Source organism: Perna viridis, chromosome 14 (genome assembly GCF_037379345.1).
Source record: "Perna viridis isolate PV_CMFRI_1.1 ecotype Kerala chromosome 14, ASM3737934v1, whole genome shotgun sequence".
Lineage (NCBI taxonomy): Eukaryota > Metazoa > Mollusca > Bivalvia > Mytilida > Mytilidae > Perna > Perna viridis.
This window is the reverse complement of record NC_142458.1, coordinates 27,246,980-27,271,334: the sequence shown is the minus strand read 5'-3', so window position 1 is coordinate 27,271,334 and position 24,355 is coordinate 27,246,980. Positions and strand designations below refer to the sequence as shown.

At 32.1% G+C, this 24,355-nt stretch overlaps 1 protein-coding gene across 6 annotated transcripts in view; it reads right to left on the bottom strand.

Moving 5' to 3' along the window:
* Nucleotides 1–22,519, bottom strand: part of LOC148598840 (prolyl 4-hydroxylase subunit alpha-1-like) — a 59,823-nt gene extending 37,304 nt beyond the window's left edge. For 3 of the 6 annotated variants that reach the window (XM_088560894.1, XM_088560895.1, XM_088560893.1), the window contains exon 1: nt 21,844–22,518. In XM_088560894.1, coding sequence (XP_088417020.1) covers nt 21,844–22,031 — 188 coding nt within the window. In that variant the 5' untranslated portion in view covers nt 22,032–22,518. Of the gene's footprint in view, nt 1–21,843 lie in introns of all 6 variants that reach the window. The other 3 variants (XM_088560897.1, XM_088560898.1, XM_088560899.1) reach the window with 3 other exon arrangements.
* Between the last annotated feature and the right edge of the window lie 1,836 nt (nt 22,520–24,355).

Below are 24,355 nucleotides of genomic sequence, written 5' to 3'. Positions count from 1 at the left end.
GATTCGCAAGATATGAGTTCATTACCTTAGGTCTACCTCCTTAAAAAGCATTAAAGTTGTTTATGGAATGAAAAAAATTATTCTAGGAAATCGATGGCCACATGTTATATTGCTACAAGATTGAAGTCATCACTACAGAAGTTTTATGGTTGTCATCATGAACTCGTGGATCGCTATGGTGTATCCATCAGCACCATGAAAACTGATTTATTCAACGGGTCATAGTTTTCCTTTCCTTGTTTGTCTACCCCGGACTTTACTTTTAATGAGCAACTCGGCGGGTATTTCTAGAAAAGCAGAGGACGCTTACCCTACCGGTGCACCTAGTCCATGCTCCCAGTTTTTAGTGGAGTCCGAGTTGCTCATTTACTTTTGTTACTTTGTATGTATGATTTTAGTTACTTTATGGTCTTTGTTGTGTATGTCTGTTTTCCATGTCTGGTCTTTGTCCCTGGATAACATTCTTTTGATTACCGCTATAACTTTGGTTCCCTTGGTTACTATTCCACTAAAACTGGCACCTTTTGAAGCATAGTAATTCCATTGTATCAGTAAGTAGTGGTCAGAACCGTTCAGACAATAATTCTCGAATTATAATAATGTAGAAGAAAGAAATAAGTACCAGTCCTTGTAAGAATTATGCTAATTCTGTAGTATACATCCAAAAATGTTACACAATTTTTTGTTAATAAGTTGCTTTATAGGTTTACATGATAAATTGTAAATCAATCATTCTAATCTTTCTGCGCTTAGGATATAATTAACATTGAAAACTCAACAGTTTCTATTATACTTGAGTGTCGTTTAGAGAGTTATCTTCCTTAATTTTGAACTCTTCGTTCATTCTATATAATTTATATCGCTTATGAACAAAGGTTATATGAAAAGTCACATGTTTATATATGTTTACTTTAACATTTTAAACAGAATATCACAAAAAAATATGTAGGCTTTCCAACCATGAATCACATTTAGTATGATCCCTGGATTACATTCTTTTGATTACCGCCATAACCTTGGTTAGCTTGATTACTCTTAGATGGAATGCTATTTAACAAGTTAGTAAAATTTCCAATTGTGTCTTATACTTTAGTGAAAATTGTTGTAAGCCAACCGTTTAGATGACTTTTTATTGATGCATTACATTTTAACGGACACATTTATGTTTACAATCCGGCAAAATTTGACGTTTAGAAAAATAATCACACAGAAGTTTTTTGTATGGAACGAAACATGCACAAACAAATTTAGATATCTAATTTAAATTTATAACTTACATATGAATGCTTCTTTTTATACGACATTGAGTTCAATACAAGAATCTAATCATTGTATATGTAAATAGTTTTCATTACAATATTGCTCCGTGCAGGTCCGAATAGGCCTGCAGCAGCGCTAAGCTTGTCGTAAAAGGCGACTAAATAGTGCTCAGAACCCTAGCCAGGGGTAGGGCGCTCTGCCCACAGAGCAACTGGGATGTGTGCCCCAGGTGGTGGAATGGGGTACCCCTGGCGTATTACATGCTGGGGTTGTCATGCTATAATACGAAAAACCTGACCGCAAACCACAGTGGTGCACCGTGTTGGGAAAGATGCCATGTTCCTCGCACGTTAAAGAACCATACTGTGGTATTCTCCCGCCGCAAGAGGCTAAATTGCCCGACCCTACCCACATCTCCCTATTTCCAGTGGCAATCAAAATCTGTCGACCCCATTATCCTTGTGTCCTATCCCTTTTTCATTTCATCATCATTTCATGTTCATCTTATCATCAATTTCATGTTCATTGTCTGAATATAGCTGAAATATTGCTGCTCGGACGTTAAACCCCATCAAACAAACAAACAAACATTACAATATTAAATATTCATAATATCAGGTGATGAAAGCTGCAAGCATATTTGATAGTAAATTATGTCAATTGAAACACAATAAGAATTTAAGGATATATACACGATTACATCTAATATTTTGCGCTATAAATTGATTTTTAGATCTATAAAAAGGTTTTCTTAACGTGAAGTTCTTTTTGCTCTCTCAATAAAAATAGGAATTATTTAAAATACAACCAAGTCTTACACTAAAATAGTTAAACGCTATAGAAATTTAAACTAACAGAGTGGCTGTGAAGAGTCTATGGAGATTTAGTATTTACTGTTAAGGTGTCGCTGGTGCTAAATTACGCTATTTTCGCAGTAGATATAAAAGCGCGAAAAATAGTTCCCGCAAAATCTATTTTGTAACACTGTATAACTATAATCATTTTTGTTTTTGAAACCGTGAAAATTGATACCCGCGAATATGTTCAGCTGACAGAATCCGCAAATTATCAACCGCACAAATTAATATATTTACAGTACTTGAAAACATATTGTATTTATAAATAGATCAAATGGGAATTGTCTTTCGTGAACCACTACCGTTATGGAACAATAACATCAATTGGATTGGTGTATGGGAAAATAACAATTCAATTGGAAGTATAAACATAGTGTAAGATACGAATTTAAATTGCATGGAAACGGAGAAGGGAAAAAAATGTGTTTATGGCTCTGGTAATAACATATATTACCACTCCACTAACAATGTTTTACAGGTGCTACTATGAACAAGACGTTTATGTCTAAAATAAGTTCATTGAGTGATTCGATTGAAAAATCAAGCTTAATAGTTTAAACATTTGTTTAGGAAACTTTAAGGGTTGATGTACTTAATTAGTTATTTTAGTGTTAATATCAGTGTAGTTAAATAAGTTCGTTGTGTAAGGAAGTGGACGCTACCAAGCATGCTAAAACATTAAACTACATGCAAAAGCATTGACAGTATGTTAACAATGATCTTTTTATACATGTACTCCATAACCTTTCTTATTTGCACTATAAAGACCTCGATCATGACGTATGCATCTAAACACCGTAGTAGAAGTTTTATAGCCTTATAAATTAATTAATTCAAAAGTTTCCTCTGCAGTTAGATGCGCCTTTATCATTTAAGACTATACAGCAAATTATTCCTATTTTTGTTTTGAAAGTTTGTAAATTGTAATCAATTAATTTATTGTAGCATATTAAGATTGCTGGGAATGCATTTATGGAGCCGATGAAAGTAATCTGCGACAATCAAATTATACTTGATGACAACAAATCTCTCAATGAAACGCATGTATCTGATATATTATTTATGTGAATGGATTACATATATATTTTTTCCGTACACATCAAATTATTTATTTGACATATGTCAAATATACTGTCATTGGGATCAGAATAATAAGAATGAATCAGTATGTTGTTTGTCCATCCTCTGCATCAAAATGTTTTAGTTTAAAGTTCAAAATCTTCCAACCACCCTACCGTAAAAAATCAAATGGTCGTCACCTTAAATCTTAAATAACCAGAATGTTCTCTTTGCATTGTTTAACTTGTTGATTACAACATTTATCATTTCTAAACAACCCTTTGTTAGTGCAGTCCAGACAAAACACGTTTCATCGCCAGACAGACAGTGGATCAAAGTGACTATAAAAAATGTATGTAAACTAAAGTAAAAAATGAGATCAATCTATGTAAATTTCTAACTGTCTTTACATGCACATTTGATAATTTACGAATCAGCTGTTTCTATCTTCTTGTCAACTTGTAATGAATACCGGGAAAAAATGACGGAAACTAGACTTCTCCGATGAACTATTACTTCCGGACACCTTTGGTTCTAACCTGATATCTGATGCAACAATAATGATTGGATGTCGATTGACATGCCACAGTTGAATTTGTAACATTTGTTTCATTCTATTCTACCACCATTTAAATTATCTAAAAATTGGTAATTATATCGAATAATTAAAAGGAACACATATTTTGTATATAAGGTAAGCAATTTGATTTCCACATACATGTACATTGTTGTGATTATAAAAAAATGATATATCGCATATTTAAAAATCTAGAATGTCTTCCGGTTTATGTTATTCATTTATTACAAATTATGTACATGCAGCATCAATAAGGAGCAGGTGATGAAAATTCGATACGACACGAAGTTATTTTTGACTGTTTGCACATCATAATCATCAGAATTGTGAAACCTTAGGCCTGAATAATCCAAAACTCATGTCTAAACCAGTGTTTAAAGTTTCTGTATATCATGTTTAAAGTATTGAAGTAATACTCTATCTAATAATCAGAATGATATTTTATTTAAACCAAAAGAGAAATTAGCATGTAGTTTTTCATATAACCCTTGTTCATAAGAGATACATGTATAAATTATATAGAATGTACTGTAGAATTCAAAATCAAAAAGGAGATAACTCTGTAAAAGACACTACAAACAGTAAAAACTATTGGATTTTTAATGTGAATCATCTCCTAAGAGCAGACAGATTGGAATGAATGACTCTATATTTCATCAGATAGACCTACAAAGCAACTTAATAACAAAAAATAAAAATGTGTAGCCTATTTGGGGGTGTAATACATATTACAGAATTTGCATGATTCTTAGCTGGAGTACTACTTAAACCCTTCGTAAAACAAACACATGTTTTAACGGAACAATAAAGTTGATATGTTCATACAGGTACACTGCAGTTTCTATAGTTACGAGTAGTACATATATATATATCATTCGTAATAATTTAACGTGCATAACTTAATGTTTTGCTTTTAAAAGATGTTCATGTATATATGGATCTGTCCTGTTTTATGCTTTATATGGAATGAAATTTAAAAGATACATATAGTCATATCCAATAAAATGTTGTTATACAAAAACAAAAGAACGTTGACATGTACAAGAGAAAACAGAATTATCACCATGGAAATTAAGTTTTAAGTAGCTGTCTTTGTAAGAATCGTGCAAAATCTGAAAAATATAATACACCCCAGAAAAAGGCTACATATTTTTTATTTTTGTAATTACGTTGTTTCATAGTGTAAATTATGAAATGTGTATTTATTCATTCCGATCTGTCTGCTCTTAGGGGATAATCAACATTGCAAATCCAGTAGATTCTATTGTATTTGAGTGTCATTTACGTAGTTATCTCCCTTAATTGTGAAATCTACAGTGCATTCTATATAATTTTTATCTCCTATGAGCACGGGTTATATGAAAAACCAAATATAAATTTCTGTTTACTTAAGCATTTTAAACAAAAATATCAAAAATAAAAATATGTAGGCTTTCCAACCATGTATCACATTTTGCATGATTCTTAGCTGGAGTGCTACTTAAATTATATTAAATTTGACGAATAGATACGAACAATTGACCGGTTGAAACTGATTACTGAATGGATATTTATTTTTTTGTTATCATGAAATGTATTTTTACCATATATCGCAAATCAAGCCTTCTAACATTTGATAATCACATCGATGACTATTCTGTATTTGTTAATCTAGTTTCGTACAGAGTTAACTTTAGATAACTTCGACTAATTCAAGGATTGATACAAATGTACATGTTTTCTTTACAAACTCAGTTATACGAGAACATTACTATCACTAGCTCTAATTAAGTTATGGTATACGGTCCTTATATAATAATAATATTGTTTATTTGTCGGTGACTATTCTTGACAATCAACCTAATTCTTTAAATATATAACCCCACTGTGAAATATTGATCTTCAAATTTGAAACAATTCTTAAGGAGGTAGACCAAGGATAAAGGACTTAACTCTTGAAATCAGTGATATGTTAGTATCATATTCAATTTCACCAAAGCCTTTAAAGCTTTATTTTATAACAGAATGAAATCAGTCCAAGTTACTTTGATGCTTACATGACATTGATGTAAAATGCATAATACAAACGTATTGTTGTGTCCCTTACCCCAGGTCTACCTCCTTAATGTTCCTCCACCTGTTACTTATATTTAATCGATGGTATAGAAATGATGGTGGTCTATGACCTAACCAAGCATCAAGATATTATACCGAGATCAATGTTGTTGCTAAGTATAGGTAACATCAATATGAATTAAGTGAAACATTTTTAAAGACATAATATAACAGTGCTTCCAACTGCATAATATCAGATTGTCCATTTTGAATGGACATTCTTTGTATTTAAGCACGCTCTGAACATACATGTTCTGAATATGCCATCAATTCAACATAAAAGGAAAACATATTTACAAATGGGTTCACATAATGGCGGTGATTGATTCTGTTTTCATAGTTAAAATTGTGTCACTTTTGTCGATCATTTAACACATAAGTGATTTCAATTAACAGTGTACGGCGAATTTCACGGTTTCCTTGCCATGCGAAAGGTAACTATGATACATCTTATGTATCAATGTTTTTAACTTTAAACAAGGAATCGATATATACGTATCGCAAGTCATTCAGTCTGCAAAAAAAAGAAGTTCACGGAAATGTATTATTTCTAAGGTCTAGTTAGAACTAACTTGAATAATATCTTATATTGTGTTAATTGAAACTTGAGTCATTTCGTTTTTGAAAGGTCGATCTGACTTGTTCACTTGATCTGATCCACGAACAAGTCAGTAAAATTAAAGACTGAAATCCTCAAAGTCCCTAATCATCAATATTCTCTGTCACTGATTTTGGCTTACTTTCAACGTCCTAAGTGGCACGAATGCGATATGCTCTAAAATATTGTGTCTGCCGAAAAAATTCTGGCTTCCTTGACATGATTGCGTACTCTTTCGTAACGTGATGACCCAAACATTTTCAATTACCCGGAACCAGATTAAACAAATGGCATTGGCTATATATAGATCTCGGGGTCCTGATACATGTAATATAGATGACCTTTAAATGGTCAATTGTAACTGGGTAATATTACATAAAGTCAATGCTAACCGACCATTTCTAATTTTAATGTATACTCTCCGCTCTCATACAAGCAAATAACACAAACAGACATGTGTATGATTGTATGATAATTTTAAAAAGAAGTACGTTGAAGCGATATTTGAGTCGCTTATGATATTGACCAGGGAACCAGATTAAGAACCAGATTAAACACCTTGCAATGAATATTCATAGATACGGGGCCCTGCCAATGTATTAGACTTGTAACGAGCCCTTGTGTCTGAATCGGAAACTGTGTAATTATCAATGTTAATAGATCATTTCATGTAAACTTCCCGTTCTCATACAAACAAGAAACACACTTAGAACACACATATATGATATTTAAGAGGTGTATCTTACATCTCGTATGAAGCTAGAACAATGAAGCTATGGAGGTAAATACGGCACAGATCTGCAGTATTACGCGGAGTATAAAAATATAATATACAAATCATATGCGAATATAAACTACAGAAATTACGAGTGCAAGAAGTCGCTAACAATATTATCATTTTTTTAATCAAAATGGGAATCGATGCATATGTAAACAGCTACATAACAATGACATTTATCACATTTCACCTGATGTCACTACAACCTTTCTATGTGGGCGTTTAAATTGCTAGTGCTTAAGTGGTTTGTTTGTTTGTTTGTTTTTCTTTTTTTTGTGCTATGTCTTGTTACCCTGTTCTTCAAGTTATAAATATCGAAACTTATCTGTTAAATGTTCATGAAAATTAAATTGAAACAAAATAATTTCCTTTTCTCAACTAATTAATTGCGATTTATAGTAAGGGAATTTGAATTTCCTGTGCCTATGGGCGCCACCATGATCGGGTTTAGCTGTGACGTCACGAAGTCAGTATGTAAAGTGAAAGTAAAAAGGTAATTGATTACGATGTCCGAAGAAAGCGCAAATTTGAGACTTTTCCCCTATAATTTCAACCCAAAATATACAGAAGAAGAGAATGAGTCACACCGTGTAAGCAAATGTCAGACAACATCGACGAACAACGGGATAGCAGCTGTAAGACTATTATGTCTGAGGAAATTCTAATGGCTACTTCCGAAGAATGTTCGTTTTGCCAGTCAAAAACCTTTTTAAATATTTCTTTTTTAGCATTTGTGTAACTATCAGCTTGACAAGGCAGCATGTTTGCTGATTAAATTAACAGGATCGTAGAAATATTTAAGGATAATGCTTTGTTTATATATTATATGCAGTACTTGTATCAGTTTCAAACCGACTTAGTGACGTCATGAGCCAATCGGAACCTATCGGTAAAAGTCAATAATGTCTGCTAATGATCTTCCTCCAGATAAAAGAGTTCTGCAAGATGGATATCCACATATATTTCAAAGTTTTCGAATTGTCATGGGATTGAGCATTTTATAAAAGCGCATTTTGAAAAAAAGTTTACATGGGTATGATTTTTCATATGAGCCTAACTTAATGCAAAGGTGGTCTTTCCCTTTAAAATAATTTAATTTCAGATGTAACATACTTTTGGATTGGATGAAATATTTTTTCCATCAATTCATAGACCACATTTTTTAATGTGACTATGACGTCATCAACTTTATTTGCTGAATTACTCCTTCAATTTGATACTAAAATTAAGTTATAAGGAATGACTGTTATATTTTTTCGGTCTATTTGAAATGTACTTCAATGCCCGTGGTGCACACTTGAAAATAACCAGCTACTCAGGTTATTTAGTTTGCACACGTGATTGAGGATATTTCCTCATAAACCAAAAAAAAAACCCAGTCATTCATAAAACAATGTAGAATCATTACCACTTTTAACGTTTATCTTACTTTTAACAAGTCATTTACGAAACAAGTAACTCATCCCCGGGACCTGTAAATATATTCCCTTCAATTTCCCCATAAATCATTATGATGGCTCAAAATTACATGATTTATGCAAAATTTCTCAAAACCTAACACCTAGTAATAAGATAGCTATAAACATCGTTTCTGTAATATGACCATATAAACAAGTTTAAACATTAAGCGACAATAGAGTTTTTATAAAAGACATAGTAATAGTTTAAAAAAACGTCTTAGGTTACCTAAGATTGATTTTTCAGTGCATAAAACCTTAATTTGGAATAAAAGAAGACTTCAAGCCACCAATGAAGGCTTGTGAATAGATTTTTTCCAACAAATACATGTGTCATATATAGGCCATATAGTATATTATAGGCATTATTACAACACATTGCTATGAATAAATCTCTTATTTCTGTAATTATTCATGGCAAAGCTATTCCTTTTTTTTTCTGAAAGACATAACACTTTAACCAATATATCATTGACTTATATCATTGACTTATTTGCTGTTTGAGCAACACATGTATAATTATAAGCATCTAATATAAACCCACTTAAGAAAATATTCTGTACAGTATAATTAAGAGTGCGTGCATGCAAAAACCAAAAAGTGGTGGCACATGACTAATTTTGTTTTCAAAATATTTTCACTTATTTTAAGTCACAAAAGCATCCTTTCTCAAAGTTGAATGTTGGTTTCTTTCAATTATTGCAACGATTGAAGAGAAATAAAGTACAAAGAAAGTATTGGAATTCATTGAAAAAGGGAAAAAAAACTCTTTAATTTGAACAGAGTTTGGTTGCTTTGTAAAGGAACGTTTAAATAATTTTCTGGGCCATCCATTATCAATTCAAAAACAAACTTTATACTATTTGACAAACATATCACATATATATTACATTGACACAAATAATTCGGTGGGATCAAACTTACACAGTGCCACCAATATCATAAACCTGATTTATATATGGACAGCATGTCAAGATAAGATGCACAATGTAGATCCCATTTGATATTGATACATGTACATAGCCTTTAACCCTAAACATTTCATTACAAGGTGTTGATGATTTGTCAACGTTTGTTATATATAGTTGCATTTCAGTTACAAACAATCAGATCATCCAATTTAATAAAACTGTTTTAATTTAATGACACCACTTTTGCAGTCACTTCAACATAATTTGCAACTATTACATTCGTGTACTATGTTCACATCCCTCATTGCATTCACATAGCATTTTCATTTAACAAATACTTACATTATCAAATTAAATTGTATACTTTGAGATGCGCAAACATCAAAAACGTTATTTTCAGTTGGACATAATATGCTCATATTATATATGATTTTTTTCATATGAATTAATACTTCAAAAACTTATTTCCACATCCTCCCATCTCCCAATTCCCCTTGCACTATCCCATTTCCCCCAACCCGTTGGATTACAAGGTCATCATCTTATATTACACATGTGTTGTTTTATAAACATTTTATTTGCACTGCATACATGATTCGAAACGCAGACATTACAAGAAAATTTACTATTGCAGCTTAACATCAAAGGGCTACATGCAAAGTATTAGGTTCAATATTCTAAATATCATGATCATGAACATATATTATAGCAATATGATTGTACAAAATGGTAGGACTGATCCTTTATGTAACATATGTAATGACTTAAACAGTTAATAGAAGAATTTATAAAGAAAACCATTAAATATTCACACGGTTAAACTCTATAGGTACATGTTATTAAGATTTACAAATAAAATTTACTGAATAAACACACAAAATGAAGGTAGGATGTGATATATGTATTTATAATAATTTTACATAGGTTTTATACACAATAAACATTGTTTAGCTAGCCATACGTTCCCATTTGAAGTCAAATCACACAAAAATATTCTACAGTTCGCTATTCCAATGGAAATAGGCTAACCATTCTATACAAGGTACCAAAGATGGCATACTAAGAACTGTACAGAATTTTAATTGTAGCAGATCGATTACATTTGAAGCAAGAGCATCCTCATTACAATTATCATATGTTATACAGATTGTATAATAAAAATTTCATCTCACGCAGTCCAATTTTTCTGGATCTTCCAATACATACAAAATACTTTATTGTACAGTAAATCAAGCCTTTGCATGAATATCATATAAGATTTCTATATCAAAAAGTTATCAAGAGAACAATGACTCTAGCGGCAATCAAAAGAAAGCAATCCAGGGACAAAGACCAAACATAGAAAACAGACATACACTACAAACTAACTAAAATAACACATACAAAGTAACAAAAGCAAATGAAAAACTCGGAGTCCACTAAAAACCGTAAGCATGGACCAGGTGCACTGGTAGGATAAGAGTCCTCTCCTTTTCTAGAAACACCCACTGAGTTGCTCATAAAAAGTCAAGTCTGGGGTAGACGACAGAGGAAAGGAAAATTATGACACGATGAACAAATCAGTTTTGCAGACATGATGCAGATGGATACATCGTAACGATCCGCGAGTCATGTGAAATGGAATTAACAAGAATGTCATATACATTTCACCTGAATTTCATGTATAGGTCAATTCACATGAATCTCAATAGAATTGTTTTATTACTATTATGCTCAATTCGGTTTAGTGTCATTACGATAATATCCTCATTACATACATAAAATAAACACTTTACATACATGATTTAAAGAGCTAATTCAATTTTTTTCTGGTGTGTGTTTGTACTTTCTAATATAGCAAGATAAATTATGGTGCACGTTTTCACATTGCCAAATAATAAATACTTTATTACATTCTTGGTTAAGTCATAGTCAATTGAATATAAAGGATGTAATATCAATTATTTTGTCTACCAGGCAAAACGCAAAACGTGAACATTAACAAAAATGACTCCTGAATTGAACTGCTTACATGGATAATTAGCTCTAAAAATGTTTATTAAATGTTATATAATATGTTTAAACGGTTAAACCTGTAAGCTATTTAATTTTCAATCATTTATATTTGAGTTCAATGTAATATTAACGGTAATGTTGATCTTTATGTGAATTTCGACTGAATATAACATGTAATAAACGGAAAGGAGATCTAGTGACTAATAATTCATATTTAAGTGTTTTTATTAATAAATTAATTCTATTGGACTATATGTTCACCAATCTTTTAGCTGGTGACACGTACGAAACGGAATGTGCAGTTAGTAGAAATTAAGTCAGGGCGTTATACAACTATGCAGGCTGACAGACTGGAATCTGAATCTAAATGCATTTCAGTTTGTGATTATTTTCATCGCAAACTGACGATCATATGACATCATAGTACCCAACAAGATTACTCTGAATAAACATGCTTTCTCAAAGAAAATTTACATTAAAATTTTGTAATAAACATAAATTGAAATCTCCACTGCCCACCTTCGTAAGTCTAACATTGTTAAAACCGACAACCATTATTTTTGACATGTAATTTACAATTCAAAATATTTTTTGATAATCTATCGAAAGGGTAGAAATAAGGTTGCGTGATTGGTCCAACTGTGCGCATACCGTTATATGTTATAAATCATATGAGGTTAACAGACTATAAACAACAAAAATGTATGTGTATATACAATTCCAAGACATTGCCCGCATTGATCAAAAAACATCAATGAAAGGTCAATAATATTGATATGATATAAAACAATATAAGTACAAAGCGGGAAAAAATTCAAATAGGCCAAAATCCAAACACATGACAAGAATGCGAAAACAGCAAAGAAAGACGTAGCATGCACAAACAAAAGCATGCGTTCATAATGTAACTTGGTTAATGCCATGTGAATTACAATCAAGGCTTAAACTAAAAATTACCATTTACAAAAAGACGGGTTTATTGGTACGTGAAACCTATATCTGCCTTTAAGTAAATAATTCTATTTAGATATTAAATGTCTCTAAAATTTTATGAATAATGTTTTACGTTCTGGCAAGTATTTATAAAAATCATCAAAAGAAATCATTTTTTTCAAGGTTACGCAAATGTGTCCACCTTAGATAAGTGTTATTAGTTGTATACAGAAAAAATCATGACATGGTATGAATCAATTTTGGAAACAGAAAGCCAACAACCAATGCGGGTATGAGACAAATTACTGATAATTTACAATGTACAATGATATGCCATGTACAAATAAACCCCAATACAGATTCAATGTAACTGAAAATTAGGGTGAACATTGACTTTCTATACTCTTGATATGACATGACATTTGCAGAAAAGATTCCAGCAATAACTCTATTTTGTGGACGTAAATGACATAAAATCTGATAAAGCAAGAATGTAGATAACAGGAGTAACTAAGGGAACCAAGATTCGAGAGGAAATCATACGAAATCATACGAATATTTTCCAAAGATAAAGATTAGGCAAGTAACACAAACACAAAACAAATATTCTTCATTTAGACAAAAGAGCTAAAGTTAAAATTAATTTCTTTTTTTAAATTGCGAAACTTTAACTCGGCGGATGCTTCTAGAAAAGCAGAGTACGATTACCCGACCGGTCCATGCTTCCGGTTTTTAGTGGAGTCCGAGTTGCTCATTTAATTTTGTTATTTTGTATGTATGATTTTAGTTACGTTATGTTCTTTATTGTGTTTTGATTTCCACTAGAACCTTGGTTCCCTTGATTATTCTTAAAACAAACGGCAAAATGGTATTTTATAAAAAGAGAAGGCGACGATATAAAGCAGTATCTAATAAAAAAAAAGAAATGACTTCAATAATAAATGATGAAAAATAAATTCTCGACCTCACACATGCTTTATATTATATGAGGTTAACCCGATTAGTCAAATATAAGTTACAGAGTAAAAATTGTATTATTATTTATTGCTTTTGTTATTATGTAAATTCTATACATAATATTTAGTGCTTAACAGCTGTTTCAAGCAACTCAAAGTATATTGTATCCGCCGATTACTAACTAATCCTATGCTGAACTATGAAGCTCGTTCAACCAACTCATGCCAATGACTTTTACACTTGCAGAGTGTTTCAATATTTTTGTTCCAACTAGACACACTAGCAAATGGTTTCAGCTGTTCATGATGTCATAAAACATGCAGCTAAATGTGTAAGTCAAATGCCAAGCATGATCGATACATAGACATAAAAACAACTCGTAAATGGATCAACATAAAAATCTGTTTAGGTTACATGTACAAGTCACCCTATATGCTGACTAATGCCGTCGTGATTGTGAACATTTTTCAACATGGTGTACATATGGCTAAAACGTTGGATGTCACCGTTGTTTTGGTATACATGTATCATGTTTTGGTATACATGTATCATGTTTATTTTACATACACATACAGGACATTTACTTTCAAAGAAAACTATATAATATCTTATATTCGAGAAATAAATTAGAAATATCAAATAATTTTATGAATATTGTGATTTGAAAAAAAATAAACTCTACAATTCCATTATTTGCATTTATATTACTACAACTGTGTTTTCATAATGATACATGTATATATCAAAAAGTGTCTCTTACAAATTGTGTTCTAAAAGCTATTTCCTGTAAGACAACTTATATGCAATCATTGTTGTGGCATGTTAGTTTACTATCAAACATACGTGTAATTGTAAATGAGGTTAAAGTTTCATAAATGTGACACCCTATAATTGTAGTAATAATGATAGATACAACAGCTTACGTCAGCATTCTATGTGTTAAACATGTTCAATGTGACTAGGTGAATAAACAGAATAAATTTTAAAAACTTGCTTTTTGTTTCTAGACTGTTTTTACAAAAGAAGAATCAATTCAATTAAGGTTGAACTCTTGAAATAAATATATGTTGAATAAAAGCAGATTCATATACTTTACGAAATAATATTTAGTTATTTTATACCATAACTGTGCAACATGCTAATCGCAATATGTATTTATTAAACCTTTTCTTAAATTGTGTTGTGAAATTTTACGAGAGTTGCGTTGACTTTCACACTTTTTGTACCACAGACTGTAAATAAGCATCTATCAAAATATTATGCATAGGATGCTGTTTCGTTCAAAAGTTTGTCTCAATTGTCTCAAAGTAGGGCTTCAATGCATGCAAGCTATAGAAAACAAAACAACAACTTTGAAGCCTTAATAATAGTTTCAATTAAACATAAATTTTACGATATTGTCCAGAACAGAGAAAAATCATGCATGTCATCTGTTTTTTTTAAATAACAATCATATAAAAAATGTAGATCAAAGTGAAACTGAAATGTATATTCAGACAAACTACAGGTAACTTATCAATCTAACATGTATGTTATATTTGTAAAGTCTGTGAATCATTCGATGAAATATACGAATCAGCGATTTTATCTTAATGTTAGCTTTTAACGAGTCCTTACCGGGAAATTGTCTGTCCCACTGAAACATTACTTCCGGAAGCCTACGGCTCTTCCGGACATGTGATAATTTAAAACTAGTACAAACATATGATTTAATTTTCCCGTGTATGTTTACAGTTCCTTGACATACAGTTGCGATCACTTCTAACCTCTCTCCAATCCTGTCAGGATTCGCTGTCATAGAACAGTTCAAAACCGTCAGAAACTGTTCTGACACGCGACACACCTTGTCAGGGTCTGTCAGGGCTTTAGACAAGCTCTGTCATAATCTTTCATGGGTCCTGCATGACACCCTCCAGTCAGAAACTGTTCTAGGTAGAACAAATACGTAGATTAGAAGAGTTCCTGACAGATTCTGACAGTCATTAAAATACTTCTCTGATTGAATTACATAGAGTACATATACGTGATTCCGAAAAAAAAGGCGTAGCACCCGAATCCGGATTCGTACAACGGGAAGGAAGCCTGCTATGTTTAAACTTGATTTTTTTTCAATTTTATGTATGGCATGCGGTACAAACAAACAATATTGTCTGCCGTACCTGCTACGCCTCTTACTTTAAAGAATTCGTACTGAATTCTTTTGGTTGCAGATCTAGACACCGGTCTGATACAGAGTACCTATATATGTTGACAATTTTAAACAGTTTATACAGAAATTTTAGACCTTTATGGAACTTTAAAGTGTTCACACTCATCCATTTTGAAAGAATACGACTTGAATTTTTGAAGAATTTTGACTGATGTATATATACGTTTTTATAAAGTTTTGACTGAAATATATAAGTTGCTGTCACCCACATGGGAGTTATATTGATAATTTTAGCATTTTAGTTAATAATTTTAGACCCTCGTGGAAAACAAAAGTGCTCGCACTCACACATTTTGCAAGAATATGACATTTTTGATGAATTTTGACTCAAATTAATATGTCACAGCCACCACATGACAGTTATATTAAAAACTTTAGCATTTCAGTCAGTAATTTTAGACCCTCATGGAAATTTAAAGTGTGGGTACTCATACATTTTGCAAAAATATGACATTTATAAAGAATTTTGACTCAAACTAATATGTCGCAGCCCCTATATGATAGTTATATTGAAAAATGTAGCATTTTAGTCAATAATTTTGGACCCTCATAGAAATGAAAATGTGGGTACTCACACATTTTGCAAGAATATGACATCTTTGAAGAATTTTGACAGAAATATATGTGTCACAGTCACCCACATGATAGTTATATTAAAAAAATAAGCATTTTTTAGTCAATAGTTTTAGACCATTATGAAAAATAAAACTGCTCACACTCATATATTTTTTAGAATTTTTACTTAAATACAGGTGTCACAGTCACTAATATGAAACTAACATTTTTAATTTCTACATTTTCTACATACAAGACCATGTAGGTAAATTGGAAGTGTTCACAGTCGTATTCGTAGCAAAAAGTGGCATTTTGAAAGATTTCGACAGAAATATTTAGGTATCAGTCACCAATTTAATGCTGATATTGTCAATTTTAACTTTTTTAGAACGATTTGTGATCCTAGGCCTTATTTTATTAAAAGTAGCGTTCACTCAAAAAGTACTTTGTCAATCATGAACTTCGTGAGAATTACCAAACATCTGAAAGTTATCGGTTACCACTTTTACACTTATATTAGAACAGAAACATAGACCTTTAATTTTATAATTAAATAATTTAATTTAATTAATATCACAGGTGTATGACAGAATGTAAAAAATATACATGTAAACAATGATAATTTTTGAACGATGGTTGACTGGACTGTGATCGACGAAAATTGGTCAAACAATATCGTTTATCAATCGCGGACTGCCTGTTCCAAATTACGTCACACAGAATAGGAAATTCAATGTCAGAAACTGTCCAGGGGTATGGCAGTTTAGAATAGTTTTCCTATTTTCTTTTTCACGACACAGGACAGTTTCTGTCAGGATCTGTCAGGGAATAAGGTAAAATGAGTCATGACCCAGGACAGCCTCTGTCAGGATTTCTGTTCTATCTGATGTCGTAGAACAGAAATCCTGACAGATTCTGACAGAACTTAAAAGAGGTTAGAAGTGATCGAAACTGTACATATCTTAGTTCTTTCTCAAATAACATGGACAGTAAGACACTGGCCATTTTCATCCTGAGGTGGGGTCCTTGGATATGATATCAGATAATTTTTTTTCGCCCATGCGCCATAATTTTATCTGTTATTCAGCAGCAATCGAAATCAAAAATTTTATTTGAAAATCTGCTTTTTTTAAGTAGATGAGTAAACAAAATTTTGTCCAAAGGTTTGGTACATTTATTTTTTTCAAGATCCCATATCCCTCCTTGTAAATTGGCGATGCATGCTTTATTCAATACACATTAGAAAGTATTTGTACATACATATATGACATTTTTTAAAATGCTACTGAAAGAGTTGTACCAGATGACTAACAGAAGAGCTGTACTAAAATCAAATGATTGGTTTCAGCTATTTCGGGGGGGGGGGCGGGGGGTGCATGTCAAAACTTACTTATATTGTATGTACAAATTACTTCCGCAAGACAAAACTTGTGTTGTACGAATGAGAACGTAAAAAATCTAGTAGTCTCATGTATGCAGCCTTATTTACCAGGCACATTGTCGCAAGTTTTACATATACATGAACTTGTATTAACTAAAATACATGATATTTACACGTCAATACATGTACATGTATGTGTATTGTGGACATCGCATATTAAACCAACAAGAAATTAACCTCTGTAAATGGTCTTTCTCCATACTTTTTGTGGCGTAGAATAACATTTAAAGAAGGAGTGCAAATGTCATACGAGACGTAGTTGGCAAACAATTACAGTAATGTATATAAAATGGTGACTGGAGGTTAAAATTTTGTTTTATGAAGTTACAAATGTAATTTGAACTTTCTTTTTTCAGCACTATATATTGCAGTTTTAAATAATTCAATATTCATTGGAGGAAGTAAAATATATGTACATATTGTACATGTACAGGATCAATTCTGCAATAAAGAAGCGTCAATAATATATACACATTGTATCTGTGTGACCTGGTCCATTCTCCCAGTTTTTAGTGGAGTCCGAGTAGCTCATTTACTTTTGTTACTTTGTATGTATTATTTTGTATGTGTTATGTTCTTTGTTGTGTGTTTCTCTTTCCATGTCTGGTCTTTGTTGTGTGTGTCTGTTTCCACGTCTGTTTTTTGTTGTGTGCGTCTGTTTCCATATCTGGTCTTTGTTGTGTGCGTCTGTTTCCATGTCTGGTCTTTGTTGTGTGTGTCTGTTTCCACGTCTGGTTTTTTGTTGTGTGCGTCTGTTTCCATATCTGGTCTTTGTTGTGTGCGTCTGTTTCCATATCTGGTCTTTGTTGTGTGTGTCTGTTTCCACGTCTGGTTTTTGTTGTGTGTGTCTGTTTCCATATCTGGTCTTTGTTGTGTGCGTCTGTTTCCATATCTGGTCTTTGTTGTGTGTGTCTGTTTCCACGTCTGGTTTTTGTTGTGTGTGTCTGTTTCCATGTCTGGTCTTTGTTGTGTAGGTCTGTTTCCATGTCTGGTCTTTGTTGTGTGGGTCTGTTTCCACGTCTGGTTTTTGTTGTGTGTGTCTGTTTCCATATCTGGTCTTTGTTGTGTGTATCTGCTTCCATATCTGGTCTTTGTTGTGTGCGTCTGTTTCTATGTCTGGTCTTTGTCCATGAATTACATTCTTTTGATATCCACTAGAATATTGGTTCCCTTGATTACATTTTGATCTTTACGATTCTAACGTTGAAAAGTCCTTAAAAGCTGCACAAAGGTAGTATGTCAATGAAGAACATGTAAATTAAAGATAAACAACAAAACAAATTAACATTATGAGGAATAAAATGCTGCCAAATTTCCATGTTTTATAACTTGACAAATGGAGATGAACTGGTTATATCTTTTTCAAGGACGACTGATTACTCCACGTAGACTAATTAACATCTACATATTACCTACCTACAAGTATTTTTGGTGTTAGATTTTATGAGTTATGCTGAAAAAAAAAGATTTTATGAAGAGGATAAATCAGGACTAACCGTTCAGAATCAAAAGCTGAGGACTGAACTAAAGTCGATGATTCAAAAAACCCATGTGGCTAACTACCCTCTGATCTTATGGGAAAAGGGAGGTCTAGGATCAAATTTGAAATAAAAAAACAGGATTGAAATTATCAAAAAATAAAAAGGAAGGACATCCCATAAGTACAAATAATAAGTGTGTTACATGTATATTATTGTCTTGACATATTTATTTGCATAAAAAAATCGACGCAAAAAAATATAAAGGCAGGGCATAAAATTTTATCCTTCCCCCTAAAAATCAAAGGATGACTCCATATGTCTTTGTTCGTACCTAATTCTAAAATTTTTGTGTTCAATAACCGGTAACTTTAGCACATATTTCGCTGTTTTCCTCTGATTTTTCTTTCATTTTATTTTTTATTCATTTATATTGTTTTTGGAACAATAATAAGTTACAGTTGGAACACATATCCATCTTTTCGTTGTATCTTAGTACAAATGTAAGTTAGTTAAGCATCATATATCTACATGTATATAATATCGTCACAAAAAAAAAAACCGAAAAGAAAAACAAAACAAAACAAAAAAAGTCACATTTCTTTTATACAGTGTTGTATCACTGAAGATATCTTTTCTGCCTTCACCATTTTTTAATTTGGTAAAAAGACAAATTAGAACATTGATTTGTATAATTTCGCGAGAATAGAAGAGAGGTAAAAACTTGTCTAATTTTACATGCATTCGTATCCCAACTGTATATACATGTACAGAGAAATATATTGAATAGATCCCTGAATTAACTGAAAACCTGCCTAAACAATACAACTGTAGCCCATTTTATATGAATTTGAATGTACTTTGAACCTGGTAAACGGAACAAATTTTAAAGTCCACAAGGGCTTCGTATATACAATGTACATACACATTTTTGCATGTATGACTCATCTATACATGTAGGCGTTACAATGTCATACCATATTTTCCAATTCTCGTTACTTTGCCTCCCTAATATTATGATAAAGTGTGTTGTTCTTCGGGCGAATAACTATTAGTAGAATCGTAATAGTGTTGATATGTTTGATTTTTCTTATTGCTAGCACTTTGTTTATGAATATAATTAGACCATGTAGATTATGTAGATAGGTGACAGAGAGACTGTATGAGGACAATCATGTAAATACTATTTTCTTATTGCTTAGTTTTCAATAAAAACTGGAGTATGACATATACATGTACTTATACATGTACCTTAAACAAGTGAACGAAAGTTGAACTAGAAAATCAGTGGGCAATGCTCACTAAATTTATTAATTCGGTAGATTTGTTATTATGCTCCATTTGATACCCAATCTCCCTAGTTTCTAATTAACATGCATCGTTTGACCTTTAAAACCACCTTAAATAGGAGGTACACAATTGGAATATGTAATAAAAGTTCTGTGAAAGTTTAATTAAATTCCATTCGGTGGTGTTGCGGATAACAGATGTGTACCCCCTTCTCTGTAACGGGGGAAAAGAAGGAAGTATAGACGGAAGGAAGTACAGACGGAAGGAAGCACATCCCATTCACTATATACCTCCACTCAAAGTGAGAATGTAATAAATGTTTGATATATAAACTAAATAAACAAACAACATCTCGTGCAAAGACTGTTTCGGATATTTAGATAAAAAAAAGTTCAGATACACACAGAATGCAATGGCATACCAACATGGAAAACCAAACGAAAAGGTGAAACCCACCATCCAAATGGAAAAACATTTTCGAAAAACAAACAAACATTAGACTACATGTACACAAAAATAATGAAATAGAATTAAAGTTAAACTTTCACATTTTCAGTTCAGAACATGGACGATTATAGGTTAAGGGTTGGCTTTACTTGTCAAGAAGAAGATTCATACTTTTGTTGTGGTTTTGTTTTGTGGTTTACAATCGAATATAAAAAAATCTAAGAAGATAAATGTATTTTAAGATTTATTATGGAACGTAAACCATTTAAAGTTAATTCAGTAACATGTGGCAATATTTTTTTTTTTGCGAAAGGTATAAGGTCTTCTATAACACGGCATATACGTGTACAAAAGTGGTTGCTTGGTAACATTGAAGTCTCGTTGAAACTTTCAGCTCTCGATACTCATGCTTGCAACTAAGTATGACTCCTACTCCGGGTGAATTTGGACCGTCTTGTATTCTAATATATGTCTATAGAACACCTAGAATGAAGGTTTAGAACAGGCCTACTGTAGCGAGTGAACTCATCAAGTAAGACCAAAGAGCTCTTCAACGAGTGAATGCGTCAAATACAATGTAAAACAAAAAAGCACTTCAATATGCGAACACGTCAAATAAAAGACAAAAAAGCACTTCAACATGCGAACACGTCAAATAAAAGACAAAAAAAGCACTTCAACATGCGAACACGTCAAATGAAAGACAAAAAAAGCACTTCAACATGCGAACACGTCAAATAAAAGACAAAAAAAGCACTTCAACATGCGAACACGTCAAATAAAAGACAAAAAAAGCACTTCAGCGACCGAACACGTGAAATAAAAATAAAGAACTTTTTAACCAGAAAACAAAGAAAAAATGATTAAAATGCAAGTGAGTAAAGAGATTTCAACTAGCCTACCAAAGGGGAGTAACCATAGAACATATTGAGTATAATAATTCTTACCGTTGTAGTTCAAAATCAATGGTCTTTCCCTTTTTAGTCTGTGTGTCGACGTATTTCTTAAAAGCACGTAACAATTTCCCTTCTTCTTTTGCTAATATAGAAAGTTTATGAACTGAACTGAATATTTCTCCTTGTAATATTTGAATCAATGTTCCACATAAGTATAGCAAAGTCCATTGAAAATTCATTTTTTTTAATCAAATTAACTTCAGTTTTTCGTATTTAGTTTTGTCAATATTTAAATGTAATGCTCGCTCTAGTATCTTAAAAGCAACATTTCTCAAATCCAAGTTTGCAACTTCTCACGTAACACACACAGAAAAGCGGTTTTGTAGACTTAAGAAAGAAACAAATTTAACAATAACTTGATTGATCATATAAATGGAAATCCAAGCGAAAATAAGAAGATTATTTAGCAACTAAGTAAATTAAACTGTCACATATGTCCAACTTATAGGCATTTACCGTCGTGCAATTTGACATGTCGATCAAACTGCACATTTCACGATTGTCCCTGAGCATGATCGAATGCATGGTTGTAAAAATAGAACGAAAAAACGTTTTCAATCCGCGTTGTACTTTTTTGACAACGACTAGACTGTTACATTATTATTAAATTTGAAAGCTTTTGAACAGCAGTGAAGTTGATATTTTTGACCCTACTTAGTCCTAACACACCATCAGTGAATATGAAGATAATTTATTTTTTAGTTAAAATTTAAAAGTCTCATTCATGTTTACGGTTGATTTGATATGACGGATTATAGGTCGTCCTCAGGTAACATCAGGTTTGTTGGTTGTTTAATGTATAGTCTAGTTAAAAGGGACGAAATGAACCCTGACGTATTGTCATTCGTCCCTTTTGGCAGTATGTTCGATTCAGCGTTCCGAATGAGGTGATATAATAATAGAGTTGGTTATCTGTATCATAAACATTCATATCAATAAATAAATAATAATTTGAAATGTAAGAAAAATACAATGTAGTTATGATGGGTGTTACATGTAATAGCACAGCTGAAAGAGTAATCAAGGGAACCAAAGTTATAGCAGTAATCAAAAGAATGTAATCCAGGAACAAAGACCAGACATGGAAAACAGACATACACAACAAAGAACATAAAGTAACTAAAATCAATCAATACAAAGTAACAAAAGCAAATGAGCAACTCGGACTCCACTAAAAAACTGGACCAGTTGCTCCGGTAGGGTAAGCTTCCTCTGCTTTTCTAGAAACACCCGCCGAGTTGCTCATTAAAAAGTAAAGTCCGTGGTAGACGAAAGGGACGAATTGAACTCTCACGTACTGTCATAATTATCCTCAGTCTTTTCGGAGTGTTCAGTGTTGTACTGCTTCGTGTCGTATAAAGATGTATATTTATTTAGATTAAGATATACTGTTTTATGTATGCATAATAAGTGTTTGTTTTTTTTAAATTCTCTATCGTTCACCCGATGCATGCCATGTATCAAACCTCTAGACCTATATCGCATACCCTACATACGGAACATTACATGTCAAAATCTGTGTCATATGCGGTTATCAACCCGCGACTCCTATATCACCACAAGGGCCACCGACTCCTAGAATTATATTGCATACCCTATATCGCGCTCCTTCACACCCTTTTCTACCTTTATCACCCCGTCGGGCGGTGGCCCTTGTGTTAATATCAATATTATTATTCAAACAATGTCTCTGTATATGACTGTACTGAATAACATATGTTGTAGTCTTATAAAATAAATCTTTTTGTGGCATTATCAAAAGGAATGTTTGTTTATTTCTCCCAAAATGAAATTGAATAGTCTAGAGTCGTTTATATTTCCTTATTATTTGTTTCTTTCCGGTCTGATTTGTTTTTATTTTGTTTATGATAGTATGTGTGTTGTTTTCACGTTCATAGTCTTCGTTCTTCTTTTAAGGGAAAATCATCGACAATTTTCATAGATCTCGAAACTATTAGTATTACAAAACAAATTAAAATGGTGATAAGGAACTCCTCAGATGTGAAGATCTGGAATGACTTCCTCACATAAGCTCAAAACAATATTATTAATAGAATGGTAATATATGTACACGCATCACCACTAATATTTGTATCTGAGTATGCATACATTATAACCTATTTAACATTGTAATTGTGCTATGTGTCGCTCTGAAATCTACCCTCATTTGACTATATAACCACCTAATGATCCCAAACAATGTTAAAATCCCTTTCCTAAACAAAGAACAAAAAAAAACATAAAACTGTAATGTATGGCATAAATGAGTCAATTATTTTAATTTCCCCACTGCTTGTATTAAAACTATAATTATGCCACCATTCCTGTACGGTATCACTTCTGTTAGCTAGCACATTTACAAGTAAATACCTGATCAGTATATTAATTATCTACAAAGTAGGATCGATCCAATTGATGAACATTCTCGTTCTTAATTTAAATGCATCAAAAGTACATGCATCTGCATTTGGACGTTATTAAAAGCAAATCAATCATTAAGGAA